The sequence below is a fragment of the Strix uralensis genome, chromosome 20, assembly GCF_047716275.1.
Source record: "Strix uralensis isolate ZFMK-TIS-50842 chromosome 20, bStrUra1, whole genome shotgun sequence".
NCBI lineage: Eukaryota > Metazoa > Chordata > Aves > Strigiformes > Strigidae > Strix > Strix uralensis.
In genome coordinates this window covers 8,008,876-8,024,093 of record NC_133991.1, presented here as the reverse complement: position 1 = coordinate 8,024,093, position 15,218 = coordinate 8,008,876, and the positions used below count along the sequence as shown (strand labels likewise).

General features: G+C 49.7%; 1 protein-coding gene across 1 annotated transcript in view; it reads left to right on the top strand.

Moving 5' to 3' along the window:
* Positions 1–9,517, top strand: part of RTN4RL1 (reticulon 4 receptor like 1) — a 30,506-nt gene extending 20,989 nt beyond the window's left edge. The window contains exon 2 of the mRNA XM_074890111.1: positions 6,415–9,517. Within this exon, the coding sequence (XP_074746212.1) occupies positions 6,415–7,778 (1,364 nt within the window). The 3' untranslated portion in view covers positions 7,779–9,517. The remainder of the gene's footprint in view (positions 1–6,414) is intronic.
* Positions 9,518–15,218: the final 5,701 nt, after the last annotated feature.

Here is a 15,218-nt window from a genome sequence, read left to right as displayed (position 1 = left end):
AGTGATGGAGGGGGGGAAATTGGATCTTCTCAGCTCCAGACAAAGGCCAGTTCTGCTGTTAAGCAACATTTTGCTCCTCTTGAAGCACCATGATGTCCTCAGAGCTCCTGAGCACTGTTCTCCATCCTCAACCGCCTGCCCGGCTCAGCCTGGCTGACCAAGGGTTTGCTCCGGTCGGTCACCGCTGGAGAAATGCAAACCAGGGGGCTCTGGGATGGCTGAGGAGCACCAGGAGAGGAGGCAACACAGCCCAGAGCAAGAGAAACCCCCTAAGAGGGGAGACCAATGGGCAGTGCCTGCAAAGCAGGCAGCTGCCTGCAAAGGGCATGGCCCATTCCCCGTGCTAGCTGGCTCTCCCATCCTGGTCACCCGAGGAGGACTTGCTTTTTAATGTTGGGGCTACCAAAGTGGGCTCAGGGTGACCAAGAGGAGGTTTATACTAGTCACTACGTGAGGTACCGGTGACACAGAAGGGTTTGTAGGGGCTACAGCACTCCCCAGTGTAAAGCCTTTCCTTGGTTTTTCTTTGAAAGGTACCTCCTGAGGCGTCTTTTGGCACCAGCTTCTTCCCAAAGCTTTCCTTAACAATATTCCTTCCAAATTTCCTTGTATGCTTCTTCCTCTGGGAACAGTCTTTCTACTTGCCAGTGAAGGAAGACAATTTCTAGCCGCTGGAGAAGGGTTTCTTCTTGTAGTACCTTCTCCCTGGAACATCCCTGGCACTGCACCCCGAGCTAAAGTCGTGTGAAGCCAGTAGCCTCCAAGCTCATCTTCTGCCTCGGAGGTCATAATTGCCATTAAATCACAGCTTGCCTAACCAAATTATGCAAAACCGAAATTATCTCCAATGATTTTTATGTTGCTGAAATGTTCCAGAACTGCCGGGGTGATGACTGGGGGATTGGGAGCAGCTGTCACTCCATCAGAAACCATAACTCCAAACAGCTGGGATCTGTCAGTTATTTATGACGCCGTTCGCCAAAAAAAAAAAAAAAATTATGAAGGAGGATGAGCGGTTGCCACTCTCCAGCTGAAAGGCAGCTCGTGCAGAAAGCAAAGCCCCGTGCCACATCCTGGCGCTGGGAGCTGGCAGCTGATGTCACGGGGAGCAAACTCACCGAGGATGCGCCTGCTGCCGAGCGCTGCAGGACCGCGGGCCAGCACCTAAAGGGCTTTGCAGGGCGGCTGAAAGCAAGCTGCTGCTCGCTGGGGAATTTAGTCTTTGTGATGGTCAGGATGGGCTTGTTTATTTTATCCTCTGTGTGTTGCAAAAAAAGAGAAAAAAATGACCAAAAAAAAATGCAGCTACTAAGCACAGGTCTGACACCACTTTGTCGAACCATCCTAGATCTGAAGTTTCACTCTTGGCTCACGCCCAGTTGCCATCGCTGCTCTGGCCTTGCCTTTCATCGTCCTTCACTTGGCAGATGAAATTGTGAACATTTGAGGCTTCTTTTTCTCCCTAAACAACAGTTTCTCTCTATGGCAGTGCGAACATCCCATTCTGAGTTAGTTCCCAAGTGTCAAAGTATATTTTCCCCCGAGGGTGGTAGTTGTGTCTTTGTGCCCCAGTTCACTGGGTTGGATTTAGAAAGCATCCTCTGATAGATCCAGGGTGTGAGCGGGGCAGGAAAATCTGTCTCTGGAGCTCATTGGCAGCGAGGTGGTGGTGTTACACCAGGTGTGAACTTGGCCTCAGAAGAGGGTGAGTGATGAGTAAGCTTCTGCCTCTTTGATAATCCCGGCTGCGAGCAGAAGCCAGATGCTTTGTCCCCACTTGTAGCTCGCTCTGGTTAAGTATTATTATTTATATTATGTAGTAGCTATACATAGTGTTTTATGGCAGTAAAGATACATAAATCAGCAACCAGAAGACGAGGGCTTTGCTCTAAAGAGCTTATAAATCTAACAGCTTGAGCAGCACCGGTAATGGACACAGTAAGCAGGCAGTCAAGTTGCATGTAGACATGAGCTAAGACGGGTCTCCCAAAGCAGATGGCGGTTTAGGAGAGATTTGAAAGAGAAGCAACCTGCTCCATCCTCGAGACCAGATCCTGCTGGAGAATTAGACAGGCCGTGACCCATATAAGCTTGTCCGGGTGGAGAGGTGAAAGCGTCCACCCGAGAAAAGCAGCTCGCAGAGGGAATGGGCAAGGGGTGGCGAGGGCTCATGGCGGGGCTGTGTTTTGGGGGGATCTGCAGGTGCATCCTCCCTGAGGCTGAAGCATCTTTTCTTGTCCGAAATGTTTTCTTCCCCTCAATCTTGAGACTCCTAATGAAAATAAGTAGCATTACATCTTCCTAAATAAACCAAGGCTCTGCCGTGCTCCAAGATACAGTAAAGCATTAAAAGCCTTAAAATGCAAGAAAACTGCCGGCGCAGGTACACCCAGCTCTCTGGATCAAGCAGTGCTGCGAGGACAGGCTGCCCGCAGAGTGGAGCTGAGGCCAGCGTCCCTGCCGCGGTGGCAGAGAAGTGCTCCAACCCTTCGAACCTTCCCCCCCAGTCTTGGGTATCAAACCAGCTTTTTTTTTTATTTATTTCTTCCTGTGCTGGCACCGGCCCGGGAGGAACCTGGTCTGGGCTGGAGAGAGCTGTGCTGTGTCTGGCCGAGCACGCTGGCTCCGGGTGTCTGCATTCTTCTGGCCGCTTTCAGCTCTTGCACAAATTGAGGCTTCACGCTAAATGCATTACACTGTATAACAATTAATCCCGTGCTACATATAGAAAGTCCTTACTCATCAATAATGCATGCGGGAGGAGTGATTTTCACTCTCAGTAATAAGGCTAAGACAATGGAAACAAGCAGGTAATGGAGAACATTTATAATGATGTTAATCTAATAATGAGTCTAATGCTGTTAAAAGTAAGACTGCAAACTGGACGCATCCAAAGATAAATTATTTCAAGCATTCATTAACTGATGCCTAATTAATGCCCAATTAGAGAGATGCTACATGGGAAATGGTTTGGACAGTCGGACGAATTCATTCCAATCACTGAAACCTCAGTCCAAAGCAGGAGGCAGCAGAAGGACACGGCGAGCAGAAGCTGGGGTGACACAGCACATCAGTGGGAGAAAGCCAGGAGATAAACACCCCCTTGCTGGTTTTATCCGTGTCAGCAGGACTTTGTTTTTATTCACTTCACCGGCAGGTTCCTGTAGGATTTTTCCGTGCTGCTTTTGAAGCTCTCCCTCCCTGGTGAGCTCTGACACATGTGCCGGTGACCCTCCATCTGCCTCGAAACCTTTACAAGATGATGTTGAAAGGGCTGCATCGGGAATAAGGAGTTCAACAAGTTAGGCAGGGTCTAACTCTCAGGGAGCTAGGCTGGGACCTTGCGGGAAGCTCCCACCGGCACTTTCCAGCCTGGGAAGCCCACCGAGACCCAAACGCTCCTGGCTGTCTCATCCGGTGGGGCTGGGCTGCTGGCCATCATGACGCTGGTCTTAGCAGCCTCAGGAGCTTCATGGCTCCGTGACCACAGCCTCTTTGTTTCTAGGGGCTCTCATACCTGGGTCTAAACTGTGACCAAGCCCAGGACACCCCAGGAGCAGCTTCACGCAGCACTAGGCACTCAGCAGGTTTTATGGGCTTGGAGGGAAAGCATCTCTGATGAGATCATGTGCCTTGAGTACATCCACCGGGGATTTCATACATTTCCTCTTTCCAAGTCCTGCCCACCTAATTATTATTTTTTTTTCTAAGCATCTGTCCTTCAGCTTCCCCTTTTTCCTTACCCTTGAGTTGCAGCACATAGGTAGAAAGACATCCCTGGCTTTTCTTCCTACCATCGTACTCTTGGGAAGCTGAGAAGGAGTAACACCCCAGGCTATCCCCACCGCCATCCACGACCATGGGAGTCACATCTCCCTCTTCAAAGAATTCCAGCCATTAACTCACAAATGCCTGTTAATTAAAGAGATGGACTCAGTTCCCTCTGACCTTTACCTCTGGAGTTATCCCTGCAGGCAGGGAGCTGTTAAACACCATGCTCCCTTTCCGCAGGAGCTTCTACCTTGGCCGCGTTCCAGGCGGACCCAGGCTGCCTTCGTCCATCGCCGTGCGTTGCTAACAGCCGCCTGTCATCACCATCCCTATAAGTGAAATCATGTATGCTCCCAGATCCCTGCCCAGCTCCACCTCCCGTCAGTAATCCCGTTAGCCTGGCAACTGTCGTGTCACGGAAGAGCGCATAAAACTGTTGTTTGGAAGCAATATGTAATCTTCCAACCTGCTGCTTATAGCTGGGAGATGGTTTATTGATTCAGACCCTTGTGATTTGGTATTTGCAATAACAGACTCTGCATGTGGGAGATCGTCACAGCGCTGGTGCCTGGCAGGATTTTACTAATAAACATAAGACCTACAGAAGGCTTCGTACTTCAGTGTCACCAAGGTACGACAGGGACCATGAAGCCGTCCCACCTTGACGAAGCACATCCGCGGGTAAAAAACCCAGCAGAACGTATCTGCAACCGTAGCTTTATCTTTACCATTGTTATCTGGCACTCAGATAATCACAATATCCTCAGGATACTGCTGTTTCCCAGGCTGTGCTTGCACGGCAAGTTGCAGCAAGGGCTCCCGTGTTGGCAGGAAGCGCTCCGTAGTCAGCACCAGCACGATGCTCCCACCAGCACAACCCCTCTCTCATCGCAAAGGCACGACAGCAAAGCCAAAATGGTACGGCGGTGACTTGGAGAACGTTCCTTTTCCTACACAGCCGTAGGAGTTTTTGCGAATTAAACGTTCCTGACTTACAGCCCCTTTCTGGCAGCGGCGCAGGAATGAGACATTCCTCCTGGTAGCCAATGCTTAATTTCTGAAGGGCAGTGCCTGGAAGAAGTCCCCCTCTTCTCATCGCAGCCAAGGCTTGGTCCAATGCTTTGGCTAGCAATGCTATTTTTTTTCTATTAACAGCCCAGTCAGAGATGACTGCCTCTTACTGGTGATTTATGGAGAGACTGAGTAACCCAGTTTATCTAAAAATGTGACAACTTTGCCTTGAAAGGATGGATCCAGATGGACGGGTCACCTGCTGTTAACTAAACGGTAATAGATCTCCCTACCAGGCAAAAGGCAATGGTAACCATGGAGTTATATTTCAAACACAATTAATAAGAAAACAGTGATTTTTTTTTTTGCCTCCCACTTGTATTCAGCTGTAGGCACTGAAAAGAGGGACTGTAAAAGCCCAAAGGGTCCAGGCTCATGGACTAGCTGGTGATAACGACGTGGAGTAATTAGAGATGAACTCCACTTCCACTCTCGTTTTTCAGATTATTACAAGCTGAGTGCAAGGCGAGGACTCGTGGGCAGGATGGCACCGGCAGCTGTGTGCTGCTCCGATGTTACTCCTTTCCCCTGTAAAGTCCGGAGGCAGAATTCATTAGACATGAGCAAATTTTGCATGTAAGAGGAAAAAGCCAAATCTAGGAGGAAAATCTGAATGAGAAATGACAAGTCTGGTGCAATGAGTCTGAAAAGCCACTCGGTGCAGAAGGAATAGCCTGAAAGCAAGCCTGGTGTGAGGAGTGGGAGCGAGACGGGAACGGGGCGGTGAAACCAGCACTCTGAGAGCTGAGCAGAGGGAGGGGATGATTATTGCCTTGCTCACCGCTTCTTCTCTGCAGCGAGAAAGCCCCGGTCACAGGCACATACTGTAGCATTAGAGGATGCAATATGTGTTGCCACAGGACATCCATTTAAAAATATGTCTGAGCATCCCACTTCCAAACGGAGTTTTCAGTTCAGCCTTTTCCACCAACTGCTGACAACATATTTTCCTGTAAATCACTTGGTTTTCAGGGTGGATGGCGGTGTCTGACAACTGTAGTAAAAAGAGATGGCAGGGATGGGTCTGCACCTTTGGGAGAGCTGGGTGTGCTGTGCAGATGCACTGCACATGTGTGTAATTTTAGGTGATTTGCTGGGAATTACTAAAGCTCTGTACTTTTTCCTCTCTGATAAGCGCGGGTGATTTAAGAGATGCATTACAGGAGGGGTGGACACCTACGAGGGTTTGCATCTCCTCTGTTTGCTCTCACACCTTTGCACAGTGGCATTTCCTCTGACTGCGCTGCCTGCTTCCAGGCAAGGGGCTTTGCTGCCTGCAGTGCCAGCATGAATTCTCACCAAGGAAGTTTCTCCTGCCCGTTTCAGGCTGGGAGCACAACCGTCTGCCTGTTGCGGGCAGGGCGAGGAGGCAGGGACTACTCCATACATCACGTTGAAAGTACCGTGGATGATGAGCCTACTCATCACAGCCGCGTGGGTAATTCATGAGCAGAGAGGAGGGCTGAGTTAATTGGGGGCGTTTTTCAGCCGGAATAGTCCCCATGGCAGTGATGGGTGGGCGGAGGGGTGCCCGAGTCCTCGCTGACGCTGCTCTCCCCTCTCTCTGCACAGGGGGGTTTGCAGAGCTGCTGCTGGTGCTGCTGGGGCTGAAGGTGCCTGGCGCCCTGGGCTGCCCCACCGACTGCGTGTGCTACCCATCCCCGATGACCGTCAGCTGCCAGGCTCACAACTTCGTCACCATCCCTGAGGGCATCCCCGAGGACAGTGAGAGGATCTTCCTCCAGAACAACCAGATCACCTTGCTGCTGCGGGGCCACTTCAGTCCCTCCATGGTCACCCTCTGGATCTACTCCAACAACATCACCTTCATTGACCCCAACACCTTCGACGGGTTTGTCAATCTGGAAGAGCTGGACCTGGGAGACAACCGCTACCTAAGGGCTTTAGCTGCAGACACTTTCCAAGGGCTGGTGAAACTCCACGCCTTGTATCTGTACAAGTGTGGGCTGAGCTCCCTCCCCAGCGGGATATTTGGTGGCCTCCACAACCTGCAATACCTTTACCTGCAAGACAACCACATCGAGTTCCTTCAGGATGATATTTTTGTTGACTTGGTTAACCTCAGCCATCTTTTTCTCCATGGAAACAAGCTCTGGAGCCTCCATCAGAACACATTCAGGGGACTAATAAACCTGGATCGGCTGCTCATCCATCAAAATCAGCTGCAGTGGATTCACAGGCGGGCTTTTCATGACCTCCGAAGATTGACCACCCTTTTCCTGTTCAATAACAGCCTCTCGGAGCTGCAGGGGGACTGCCTGGCCCACCTGGGAGCCCTGGAGTTTCTCAGGCTGAACGGGAACCCGTGGAGCTGCGATTGCAAAGCCCGTTCGCTCTGGGAATGGCTGCACAGGTTCAGAGGCTCCAGCTCCAGCGTCATCTGCGAGTCCCCTGAGCAGATGCACGGCAAGGACCTCAAGGTGCTAAGAGCAGAAGACTTTAGGAACTGTTCAGGGTCCGAGTCGCTCCATCAGATTAAAACACATACTTTCTCTACAGCGGACAGAGGAGCCTCCAAAACCCACCACCCTCACCACTCCTCCAAGGAGAAGGGGAAGGAGAGAGGGGCCGAGAACAGTTTGCACAGCAGCCAGCCCGCCGCCCCCCCCGGCTCCCGGCCGGGCTATCGCAAACCCGGCAAGAACTGCACCAGCCACAAAACCCGTAACCGAACCTCTAAACCGGTATCCTTGGGGCCGCGGAAAAATGGGCAGGAGATTCCAGACTATGTGCCTGATTATCAGCACAAATTCAGTTTCGGGGTGATGCCAACGCTCTCCCCCAAACGCAAGGGTAAGTGTACTCGGCGGACACCCATCCGCCCCCCCAGCGGGGTCCAGCAGGCAGCCGGCTGCTCGGGGCTCAGGGCTTCGCTCCTGGTTTTCATGATGGTGTTAGCGGCCGTCATACGCTGAGCCCCCGGCTGCGGACGGAGCGAATCTGTACTGCCACCAATCTACAAAGGACCAGAGTTTCTTTTCTTCTTCTTTTTTTGTACGTGGCTAGCGTTGGCCTGGCGAAGGGAAGAACGTTGTCTCGGCTTCTGACGGTCTCTCCGTGCCCGGCCGGGCTGCCAACACAGACTGTGCCGAACGCAGCGGGAGCGGATTAAAAGGCATTATCACACCTTGTCACAAACAGCCTAACCGAGCACCTACAACAAAAAAAGCCAACCTTACAAAAACCCAGATAACAGGGATGGTAGCCAATTTCTCGGTGACAACAAGCGGACAATGGACTGTATCCATGCTCTTGTGAAATCCTGTTCATTTGAGAGCGCTCTGAATGACCCCTCCAATTACCGAAAGGAACATAATTGCTGTAAAAACGATCACCGATTAAGCCTACACTGTTTCTCTGAAAGTGAGTGCAAGGACACTGATACTGATGTAATAAGGACATCATTGGTTCTCCCACGTTTTAGCCCTTTTGGCTCCAAACCCAGAGGCCAAAGTTGGCTGGGAATCTCTTAGAAGACAATCTCAAACCCCTGAATATCTCAGGCATTACAGCAGAACAGGGCTTGCCTGCTGGGCTTGGAGTAGCCAACAACCAAAGGAAAGACTGATTAGAGGTGGAATTAAACGAAAAAAACAACAAACCCAACACTTAAAGAAATGAGGTACCTGCAGGAGGTGCATTTTTTTGTAACCATGTTCACACATCTGAAAAAAAACCAACCCCAACAAATGCACAGGCTCCCCCCTTCCCCTCAATTATCCATATGTATGTCTTATAATGTTTATAAACTATATGGAAACTATATCTTCAGAACTAAGGATTGTATTGTTGAATTTATAGCAGACCAGTATATGATTTTTTTCTCGAGAAAACAAACCGGCAGCAGTGCCTACAGATGCTGAAAGCCATCGGGCGGGCTCAGTACACACGGGGGGAACCACAGTGGACCAATGTTCTCAGCAATTCAGAGCACTAAACTTTGGGAGGGGTGGGGGGGTGGTTGTATGTGATGCAGCAAAGTCCATACCCAGAGAGCTAAAACTCACCCTTACATCCTAATCTGTAAGCGAGGGGAGAGAGAGATTAATTCGTCCAAATAAATAGAGCCATAGAGCTCTGTCTCCGGAGAGCGCTGCGAGGCCCCGGGGAGGAAAGGGGCTTTTTGGGGGCTGGAGGCAGAGAGGGGCTTCCCAGCTGTGTCGGTGGTGTGAGGACCTTTATAGCTGGACTAAGGTTTTCACTGGGGCAGCAAGGAGCAGTTCCCAGGCTGCAGATAGTCCTGACAGCGTCAGGAGAGGTTTTGTTTCTTAAAAGGAACAGGTTGTGTCACGGGAAGAGTCAGAGAAGGGGGAAACTACAGCTCGTAGAGGACTGGCAAGAAAGTGCAGTGCCCAGGGTTTCTGGTCCGCCATAGGAGAGAAAAATAAATGGTCCAAGACAGCTGTACGAAGGGGGTTGTGGCTAGGTGGAGGAGTGGGAGCAGATCTGCCTGTTCTCCTCGTCCCGAATTAAACCCCGCCGTGGAGGGATGCACGGGGTCGGGGGCACGGCAGAGCTGGCGGCATCACCGATGGCAGCCCACGGGCTCGGGGAGGTGCTGCCCACATTCTGCAGTCGGTGTGAATTCCCTGTCAGCGTGGATATGTGAGACCAAACAGACACTGAAGTTAATGAAACAAGGGAAATAAAAGTGATCTTGGACAAGAAAAGGCTGCTGTTCATTTCGTAACGATATCCCAGTGGTGGCATGTTTCTAGCCCTTAGCTCACGTGTGGGGCTGGAAAACCCAAAGGAAACAGCTCGTGTTTTCCATCAGACACACCACTAGTTTCAGGAAGAACGGGCCAGCTGGGGAAATCCGCTCTCCTAACCACTTTGGGGGTGGGGAGAGGGTATTTATGCAGTGGCAAATCCCCTGGAGGCATCTGGAAATGAAAAGGGAAACTCCCAAGCAAAAAAAAATAAAGAAATTTCCCTGATGCACTTATTTTTAAGAGTGGTTGGGTTCTGGGAGTGGGCAGCTGGGAGGGCATGGTGTCTTCTGTCCATCTCACACGCAAGAAGGGGCAGGGGCTTAGATGTTTCACTTTTAAATATCCTTCTTGGGGAATAGCAGGAGTAACTCTGGGAGGAGAAGGGAAGAGATTACTTCATCAAGCCTTCTCCCTTCCAGCTCCTACCCAAACTTTTCTGTCTACAGGGCTCTAAAGCTCCACTAAAGGGATGTCCAATGCAGCCAGAACAAATAATCCGTGATCTGAAATAGCTCCCTCATGTCCTACTCTCTATAACCAATAGCAACTGAATGAGTCTGGCACTGTCCCTTAGAAGTGGAGAATGTTGTTATGTTGGTTATTTCGTTTCATACTCTGGAAATCAAAGCTCTCAGTGGGAGAATGAAGAAGAGAAGCACTTTATTAATTTTTTTTAAGTCTGTGTGTAACTCCTGTAATATAGGAGTGAAATGTCAGCACAGGAGATGCTAATGTTTTATAAATGATTTGGGTGCAGCAGGCACAATGGATAGTCTTTGAGATGAATTATATTAGAACAGACTATGCCTGGCTCAAAACCATAATTGTATTTTTAGTATCTTTTCCTTTAACATGGAGGAAAAATAAAGGCAACTCCATGGTGTATTACAAGCCTTGTCAATCAAGCGCTCTAACTCCTAGCAATAAAGGCTACTGTTTAAAAACCAGAAGGGAGACATGATACACAGCTAAATAGGAGGTGTCGCTTGACATGGACTATAGGTTTCTGATGTTCCTCCTGCCTTCCCTGCCCACACCCATCCTTCCTTCACAGCCACAGCTCTGAGGATAAACTAAATTTTTATGGCATGCTCTGACGCTTAGCCTCAATAACTAACTTCCCCTGTGCATGGTTCATCTCTACCAAGGCCCCCGTTCACTCTCGTGTGTTTTTTCCCCAATCCCTTCATAGAGCATGTCTTCATGCATTTTGAATGTTGCTCTGAGGGCTGGCATGAATCCCCTCTTCTCCAAATCAGCACTCCCACAACCTCAAAGAATACATCTCTCCAGTCAAGCAGACGCAGGTATAACCATGACTTGCCAGAGATAGTCTGGCTCAGGCTGGAGATAAGTTGGAGAAATTTAGGATTTAATTAGAATCACTCCCAGACACCAAAGTTTTGCCAGAGAGGTCTCTGGGGTAAAGCGCTCAACCCCGGAGGTGGTGGTAAGCACCATGGCCACTTTGAGGCAATGCTGGGCAGTGGTCCATGTGCTCCCATTTTGGACAGGCTGGATTGATGGGCCGAGGCCAATGGGATGAAATTCAACAAGGCTCAGTGCCGGGTCCTGCACTTGGGTCACAACAACCCCATGCAACGCTACAGGCTTGGGGAAGAGGTGGCTGGAAAGCTGCCCAGTGGTAAAGGACCTGGGGGTGTTGGTCAACAGCTGGCTGAATATGAGCTAGCGGTGTGCCAAGGTGGCCAAGAAGGCCAACAGCATCCTGGCTCATATCAGAAATAGTGTGGCCAGCAGGACTAAGGCAGTACTTGGCCCTGGTGAGGCCGCACCTTGAATACTCTGTTCAGTTTTGGGCCCCTCACTACAAGAGGGACATTGAGGTGCTGGAGTGTGTCCAGAGAAGGGCAACGAAGCTGGTGCAGGGTCTGGAGCTCAAGTCTTATGAGGAGCAGCTGAGGGAACTGGGGGGGTTTAGTCTGGAGAAAAGGAGGCTGAGGGGAGACCTTATCACTCTCTAAAACTATTCAAAAGGAGGTTCTATTGAGGTGGGTGGTGGTCTCTTCTCCCGAGTAACAAGTGATAGGACAAGAGGAAATGGCCTCAAATTGCACCAGGGGAGGTTTAGACTGGATATTAGGAAAAATGTCTTCACCAAAAGGGTTGTCAAGCACTGGAACAGGCTGCCCAGGGAAGCGGTGGAGTCACCATCCCTGGAGGTATTTAAAAGACGTGCAGTTGTGGCACTTAGGGACATGGTTTAGTGGTGGACTTGGCAGTGATAGATTAAAGGTTGGATTTAATGGCCTTAAAGGTCTTTTCCAACCTAAATGATTCTGTGATTCTATAAGCCTAAACCCCTCTGTGCTCCACAGCTCTGCCTGGACTGCCCTGGCCACTGTACCCCTTCCCAGCGAGGAGGATCAGCTGTGAACTGGTGCTGTTCACTAATCACGAGCTCAACCTTTGGATGTGCATCAGTTCCCCTCTCTGGGGTGCAGGCAGACAGGCTGCCTGTTGCCGATGTGGTTAGATGCTGCCGATAGCTCCCCACAGCTCGGCTGCAAGCTCTAAACGCCTCCCTTGGGAAACGTGTCACTTGAGCATTTATTTGCTCATCGTTTTCCCTTTCCTTTTGCATTCTCCAGTCTGCCGCCCGCACCATGCGCTGCTTTGGCAGACAAGGCGAGTTCCTGTCGCTGCTGCTGCCTTCCCCTTCTTTACATCAATGAGCTTTAATGCTCTAACTTTGGGCTGTTCATGCAAATCCTTTCCCTTAAAAAAAAAACAAACACCAGAGAACCCAGAAGAGACCCCAGACTGTGCCTGTGGAAACTGATCCCTGGTGGCAGAATCCCATTTCCTGAGTCGGAGCCAATCTTCTCTCCATTGTACCACTTTTCCACAGTTCCATCCTGTAATTGTTCATACAGAGCTTTTCATACATGCTTTGAAAACACAAACCATATGACGCTGCAGCTCCTTTATCCTCCCAGGCAGGATGAAAACCAAACACGTCTTGGATAGTGAGAATAAATTTTTAGTTTATCAGTCTAAAGCAAGACCACAAGTCCACAGTTCCTTCTATATTCCCCATTGCTTCCAGAAAACACTTGTGCCCCCACCCCCCCCACCCCAGCACCAATTCAAAATTATTTCCTTTGTCTCGGAAAGTTGCTCTGCAACATGCACCCCTCTCAGAGGGACAGAACGAAAGCATCACTTCTCATTTCTTGTAAGCTAAACAACACTTTTTGTGGTCTTTCAAGTTCACCCTTCCCTAAATCCTTCATCTTTGTATGCTTTCCCTGTCTTCAGGGGGAACCACACCTCCAGAAAAAACTTCCCAAGATCCCATTTCCTATCGCATGACCAAGAATATTTCTCTTTCCATCGCTTACTATCTCTTGAGGTCTTGTAGGCTGACATCATTCCTCTGCTCCCCCAGGCCTCTTCTCTCCCTTAACCTATCCAGCAGCCCCCAAGCTCATGACTGCTTTGGCAAAACACAGGATCGCTGACACCAGGCGATGCTGATGGGAATGGTGATTACAGGGATGCTCTTGTACTGCTGACCGCGTTGGAGTTTGTGTGTTACAGATGGAAGCAAAAGCAACTATGAAAACAGGACACAGAGGGCTGCAGCAGTGCTCACATTTTGCAATGTGTGTTTTTGGGAAGGTGTCACGCTGGCATCGCTGCTGAGCCAAACCACTGCTCTACCCACATAAAAGCAGCCCCAGGAGCAGCACCCCTCCACAGGCCCCATCCATCTTGCTGTCTCCCAATACACTCCATCCTCCCCTCTCCCGGAGAAGCTGCCTTCAAAGGGGAGAAGGATCTTTCATCTCAGTGACCACCTCAGTTCCTGGCCCCCGCCCAAAAGCAGCCAATTAGGAGAACAAAAACAAGTGTTATAACGCAAGGCCCTCGCTACCTGGCTCATGGCTGTAAGGAGCTGCTCGCTAAAATCCATTTTTTTCCCCACCCTTTGAATACGGGTGAAATTCTCCACACGCCCAGCCGCTCTGCAGACACATCTTTACCTCTCTGCAGGCTCCTCGGCTCATCCCCACCCTCATCCATACAACCCGAGTCCTTTCCAGAACTGCCCTCCATCCTCTTCCTCCTTTGTGAAAACAGAATCAAAATAACTGTTTAACAAATCAGCCATTACCTTCTCCCATGTCACCAATTCCCCGCTATCATTTCGTAATTGGCCAATTTTCTCTTTTACCTTCTCTCCGCTCTGAATACGTCTCGGGAAGCTCTGATTGTGTGTTAAAATATCCTCCCTAATTCACTGCTCAATATCTCTTTCTGCTCTTCTAATTGCCCTTTTAACTTGCTTCTAATTTTTTTATAAATCTCCTAATCCTCTTCCTGCACAAGTTGTTTACACGCACTGGAGAATGTATATGTATTAGCAGATGTTCCTGGGTAAATAATGCACAAAAGAATATTACTGCTTCACGCAAGCTGCAATTACTGCTTTCCTCAGAATAAGCCCTGTTTAACCCTCCTATTTAGGGCACACGCCCCTGCTCTTGCTGCACATCTCCAGGCTATTTCACTCCTGCTGCAGAACATTAACACCACCAGCTCCACCACGGCTCGCTCGCTGTCTTCTGGAAAAAAAGAATTTAAAAAAAAAAAAAAAAAAATCAGAGGATAAAGGGAATGATACAATTATGTTCCAACAAATCTCTTTTTTTTTTGAGGGGGGGAACAGAGGTAGAAGAAACGAAACAAAATAGCTACACGACTCGAACACAGCGGCACAACCCCAAGTAATAAACAAATTTGATAGTCTCAGTGCTTTTGATTTATGGACAGCTTACTGCGCTCCCCGCTCTCAGGGAGTCGGTTGTCAGAGCCCTTGTGCCGCAGACAGGCAGAGGGTCAGGCAGGCGTTGTTTGTCATCCGCTTTGTCAAAGACTTCCTAAAATTACTCAAAATTTCCTTTCTCTTTTCCATTTCTTCTCTCAATTTGTTTGCGGCCTCCTTCTCACAAAACACTGCGGTACCACCAGATGCTTTGAATTCTGTATTTACCAGCTAAAGGGTGATGCTAAATCATGGGTTTAAAGTTACACATCTCATTCAGATGAAAAGACTCGGGTCGTCACCCAGGGAAAGCGACCCTGGGTCCAGGCAGAAGTCAGTGTTTTGCAACCTGACCCTCGATCTTGCTTGGAGACGAAAGGCATCGCTGGTACTGGGAAGCTCCGGGAGATGGGGGCTATTTTGTACTTACAGCTGACACTTACGGAGGCACTTTGCTGCTGCCTAAATACCAAACTGTGATTAACAACAAAGTTCTGGCCACCAGAACGTCTCTGGGCACAGTGTTCACCTCTGTCACCTCCATCCTGCTAAAACCAGGTCCTGCTACGCCCTGCGAGGCTGCCTGCACCCGCGCCGAGCATCACGCCTGCCTGCAGCTGCCTGCCTGAACCTGCCCAGGGGACAGAAGATTAAAAAAAAAAAAAAGATGGAGAGGGAGGAAAACCAAAATCAGATGGAAACAGTAAAGCTCACCTCCTACTTTTCAGAGGCTGCGCTGGCATGCAGGGTCAAAAGCAAAACACTTCTGTTAAAATACAAAATTGTTCCTATGACAGACTGCAGATTTCTGAGGCCGTTATGGAATAACAAAACTCTTGACTATTTTC